General features: G+C 40.3%; 1 protein-coding gene across 1 annotated transcript; it reads left to right on the top strand.

The window, feature by feature from the left end:
* Positions 1-2,916: 2,916 nt before the first annotated feature.
* Positions 2,917-4,733, top strand: LOC106580274 (transcription factor Atoh1-like). The gene has a single exon (XM_014161093.3). The coding sequence runs from the start codon at positions 3,077-3,079 to the stop codon at positions 3,974-3,976; it is 900 nt and encodes a 299-aa protein (XP_014016568.1). The 5' UTR covers positions 2,917-3,076; the 3' UTR covers positions 3,977-4,733.
* Positions 4,734-5,808: the final 1,075 nt, after the last annotated feature.

Here is a 5,808-nt window from a genome sequence, read left to right on the forward strand (position 1 = left end):
TATTTTCTCATATTCTTAAAGATACCCATATGATTTGTATATTTAATTCGTTTAGATATATAATGTTCTTATCATTCTATAAGGGGTGGGGGCTGCGAGTGTCACTGTCCGAGCACTGTTCCACGCACACACTACTTCCTCCTCGCTTGCCACTGCTTCTGACAGTAAAAGCGCTGTCGAGCCCCCTGCTCATCTTTCCGATCCCTGTGAAGCTCTTTTACCAACAGGGCGTTCCGTAAACCGGATCAAAAGGTTTTGAACCTGTACAAAAGAAAATGAAACTCGAGATGGCCTTAACATTCATGGAATGGAGGAGCGGATCGGTGAATTGACAATGAGCACGAACCCCAGGAGCCGAGTTCTTTGGTCAAACTGTTTTCAGTTCCTAGAACCAGGATGAAATATTCTTTGCTTAGTTGGCGCCCTTTTCGTGGATTAAATTAATTTGTGAATTTCTTTGAGTCTGGAAATGTTACCTTAAATTCACGCATAGGCAGATGTTTGGACATGCATGGGAGCTACGGATCTCGAAGTATCCACACCCCTTAACTTTTTCCAGATTGTGTTGTGTTTCAGCCTGGTTTTAAAATATATTAAATTAAGATTTGTTTTGTCACTGGCCAAAGCACAATACCCCATAATGTCAAAGGGAAATTAGGTTTTTAGAATTTTTTTTACAAATTAATTAAAAATGAAAAGCTGAAATGTCTTGAGTCTAAAAATATTCAACCACTTTGTTATGGCAATCCTAAAAATGTGCTTAACAAGTCACATAATTAGTTGCATGGACTCACTCAGTGTGCAATAATAGCGTTTAACATGACTTTTGAATGACTACCTAATCTCTGTACCCCACACATACAATGTAAGATCCCACAGAGACCAGGGAGGTTTTCCAATGCCTCGCAAGGAATGGCACCTATTGGTAGATTGGAAAAATATAAAAGCAGGCATTGAATATCCCTTAGAGCATGGTGAAGTTATGAATTACACTTTGGATGGTGTATCAATACAACCAGTCACTACAAAGATACGGGGGTCCTTCCTACGCAGTTGCCAGAGAGGAAGGAAACCGCTCAGGGATTTCACCAAGAGGCCAATGGTGACTTTAAAACATTTACAGAGTTTAATAGCTGTGATAGGCAAAAACTTAGGATGGATCAACAACATTGTAATTACTCCACAATAGTTAACCTAGTTGACAGAGTGAAAAGAAGGAAGCCTGTACAGAAGAAAAAAAATATTCCAAAACATTCATCCTGTTTGCAACAATGCACTAAAGACGTATTGCTAAAAAAAGCAATTCAGTTTTTGTCCTGAATACAAAGTGTTATGTTTGTGACAAGTCCAATAAAATACATTACTGAGTACCACTCTCCATTTTTCAAGCATATTGATGGCTGCATCATGTTATGGGTATGCTTCTAATCGTTAAGGAATGGGGAGTTTTTCAGGATAAAAGTAAACGAATGGAGCAAAGCACAGGCAAAATCTTAGAGGAAAACCTGATTCAGTCTGCTTTCCCCCAGTCACTGGGAGATGAATTCACCTTTCAGCAGGACAATAACCTAAAACATAAGGCCAAATCTACACTGGAGTTGCTTACCAAGGAGCTGAGTTACAGTTTTGACTTAAATCTGCCTGAAAATCTATGGCAAGACATGAAAATGGTTGTCTAGCAATGATCAACAACCAATTTGACAGAGCTTTAATAATTTTTTTAAGAATAATGGGAAAATATTGTACAATCCAGGTCTGCAAGCTCTTGGAGACTTCCACAGAAAGTCTCACAGCTATAATCGCTGCCAAAGGTGATTCTAGCATGTATTGACTCAGGAGTGTGAATACTTATGTAAATTAGATATTTAATGTTCAATAAATGTGCTAAAATGTCTATAAACATGTTTTCACTCTATCATTATTTTAATATTGCGTGTAGATGGGTGAGAGAGAAAAAAATATTTAAACCATTTTGAATTCAAGCTGTAACAACAACATGTGGAATAAGTCAAGGGGCATCAATACTTTCTGAAGGTACTGTTTATGGAAAATATTGTCAGCATTTCAAAAGTTTTGCCTTAGACCTAATTTTATTTCATTGTTGACTAACTTACAACCGGGACAAAGTGTAGGCAAGGCCCTATAGCCACAAGGAACTTGATGATGATGATGATGATGATGACACGGCTTTATGATCATCCATTTTCGTTTGACAAATGTAGGTTTTAATGACACTATTCTGGATATTAGTCCTATGTTCTCTCTGATAAGAGATACATACAACTGGGCACAGACCTCAGTTCAACATCTAGTTTACATTTGGTTGAGTTGTGAACTAAAGTGAATTCATCGTGAAATCAACAAAACAATGTCACCACTTCATTGGATTTAGGTTAAACGTTGGGTGAAAAAATACGAAACGACCTTAAGTTGATTACTTTTTGCAAATCCAATTCGCTTTTCACGTTGATTGAACTGTCATCAATGTTATTTTTTGAGGTTGAAATGACGTGCTACGACGTTGATTCAAGCAGTTTTTATCCAGTGGGATAGGCCTACATTGTCACTTTCGAAATGACTGTCTTTAGTATTGAAGATGTTTTTCAGGAGCCAAAGAAGTTATTGACATGCCTGCGGTATTGGGCAGGTGCATGGACAACCTCAAACAGTCCACGAGCTGAAGCTCGCGCTGTCCACACTCCTAACCATATAGCTATATCCCTGCGTGTGACCTGAGGGACTGCCCTTTGTGCGCTTAAACAGTCTTTAAACCGAGGCATTATCATAAACAGTCTTGGCATAATAACCTCTCTCGGGTTTTCCGAGACTCCTCATTGGTCGCCAACACGCGCCTGCCCCAAGTGCTCTTATTGGTCAAAGCGCCACGCGACCAGCTGAGAAAGGGGGCTCCCAGGCGCGTGCCGCTTTTTAAAGCGATGCCGCGCCTTGAGACACTAGAGAAGGAGTCCTGCACGCGACATAGTGCGAGCACAGTGTGCAAAATAAACGTTTTTGACAGCATTTTATATTTTGCTACGTTTTTAGTCCAAGCCACCTGATTTATAGTTTTTTTTAAATGGATGTTATCAGTGTTGAGGAATGGAGCAAAGGCGCAAAGGAGATGTGCGAGATGCAGCACTCGAAAATGGAGAGGGGGGAGCAGAGCGAGTACCCATCAAGTCTGGCACTCATGGACAGCAGTGACCCACGCGCCTGGCTGGCTCCCATGCAGTCTGGCACCTGCGCGGCACACGCCGACTACCTGCTGCACTCGCCCAGCTCCAGCTTGGAAGGCGGGTTCCCCACATCCGGCCACAGCCCAAACTTTAGAAAGAGTTCCAATAGTCCGCTCAAAGTGCGGGACTTGTGTCGCCTAAAAGGATCGGTGAGCGCCGAGGAGGGCAGACAGAGAGCTCCATCCAATCCCGGTAACGTTGTACAGAAGGTGAGGCGCCAGGCAGCCAATGCGCGGGAGAGGAGACGGATGCATGGCTTGAACCATGCCTTTGACGAGCTGCGCAGTGTCATCCCTGCTTTCGACAATGACAAAAAGCTTTCCAAATACGATACCCTGCAGATGGCCCAGATCTACATCAACGCGCTGGCGGACCTGCTCCAGGGTCCCGGTGTGGACTCGCCAAAGTGTGACCTGTTGTCCGCCACGGAGAGTCCCCGGGGATCCTCCGCCTCCACCTGCCAAAGGGGCGCAGGCACTGGGCTACCGGTCCAGCTTAACGGGATCCCATTCCCCGTCGAAGACGGCTCGTTCTCTACTTTGATGGAGCAAGAAATGCGGTCTCCCTCGGGGACACCCAGTTCCAGCTCCGAGAGCAGAAAGGACTCCCCCCAGTCGAACCGCAGTGACGGAGAGTTCTCCCCGCACTCCCATTTCAGTGACTCGGATGAGATGCAGATGGAGCTCCTGAGCGAAGATGAGCTCTCTGAACTCAAGCTTTCCAGCCTTCACAAATATTGAAACTTCACCCTGGACTTTCAAATCGTGTCAATCATATCTGCTGGCATATGCCTACATTTTATACGATAATAGATTGCTTTCCAAAACCATTTTGTTTGGTTTGAGAGTTACATTTGATCAACTGTTAGATAAAGATGATTTTATGTCAGATAATTTGGTTCTGCCAATTACATTTACCGTCTCCTCGGGACCAGGGAAAGACCCCTTTGCCATGTCGACTGTCGCGCGCAGCATTGCCACGGGCTTTCCCAATCCCACGTCATGGACAAAACGTAGTCTTCCAAGAATTTGCCTGATATTATTTATGTACAGACCTTTGTAATTATATTTTCCATATAGCATACTGCTCATGATTTAATTGTTTATTTGTTTGTAAATGTCCCTGTATTAATTTGTTTGCGACTTCTAAAGTTAACAATGCGCACTTTAAAACACGAGTCAGAGGCTTGGAGCAACATGACTTTGTTATTGAACAACAATTTTTTTTGTAGTAGTAGGCCTAATGCCAATTTAATATTTAATTTGGCCATTTTGTGTTCTTTTTGTCTTTTTGTCTATTCACTTTAAATGAATTTATGTGTGTGCTTTCATTGGATGATTTAAGTTGATTTATTCCTAATTGTGTTCTAATGTTTTTCCAATTGAATGTGTCATTTCAAATGTTTCTAAAACCTAGTGATTTACCGTTAACTGGTTCATTTTCTTTTGATTTTGAGAATAAAATAAGCAAACTGAAAACCATAATTTTCTGTTGTTTCGTGTTTCAATATGTTGATACTAGCCTAATCGAAGAAAATACATATCCTACACTTCAAAATCACAACTGTCATACAACTATTCCATGAAGGACCATGTTAACAAATCTTTTTCCATTGCATGACATGCAGAACCACTTGCGGGAATGAGGGGAATATTAACTCTAACTTATAGCCTGCTTTACTGATATTAATTATGAAACCTAGTGTAAAGATCTAATAACACAGGTATAAAATATGTTTCTTTGTGATGATGAAGCTATTATTATTATTCTTATCTCAAATGCATTTAGAAATATGCTGTCTCTAGAGGAGTCATTTTTTATATATATATTTTAAATATATATTAAAAAAATATTACATCTATCCATCATACTTCAGCTTGACTTCCTTATTTATAAACAAAATTCAATTATGTGACCTTGTGGGATATTCACCTTATTCGGTTTATCTTGTGTATAAGGCTAATAAATCTATTTTTATTTTCTTGTGGTTTTGTCTCACCGTTTCTTGCATATTCTATGCATATTAAGTAGGATATTGATTGTTGGCTTGAAATATGTTAAATGGTCTCAAATCCTTATATCAATCATAATTGAAATAGTTTGCAAATACAATATATCCTTTAAAGGCTCAGAAAACCAACCACTTAGACCAAAGGCACTTGGGTGAAAGCAAATTCCATCGTGAAAGTACATTGATAGGACATTGATGTGGTGAAGCAGAAGGCAAAAAAAAATGATATTTAATTATTCTCTTCATGTAAATATCTCAAATCAATCAAAGGCACGGACACTCAATTATTCCGATAATTTATCTAAGTAAACGACGTTTTGAACAGCGTGTCCTCAAAGCGCTCGCTCTCCATGTTTGGGTATCTGGTCCAGCAATTATACATTCTAACTTGAGTGTCTAGAGCAACAGTGGCACTTCTCTCAAAATTATTAGGCTAGTATTAAAATCATGAGTTTTGGTGACATTTATACAATTAATTGTAATCGGAGTCTGCATTAATTTCAAGCTATTGTTGGCAGGCCCGTGGTCCAAGGTGTTGTATAGCCTCATCGAAACACGCGC

The sequence above is a fragment of the Salmo salar genome, chromosome 20 (genome assembly GCF_965601325.2).
Source record: "Salmo salar chromosome 20, fSalSal1, whole genome shotgun sequence".
Lineage (NCBI taxonomy): Eukaryota > Metazoa > Chordata > Actinopteri > Salmoniformes > Salmonidae > Salmo > Salmo salar.

Excerpts from the sequence above, each read along its gene's own strand:
- LOC106580274 (XM_014161093.3), top strand. The coding sequence starts at position 3,077 with ATGGATGTTATCAGTGTTGAGGAATGGAGCAAAGGCGCAAAGGAGATG.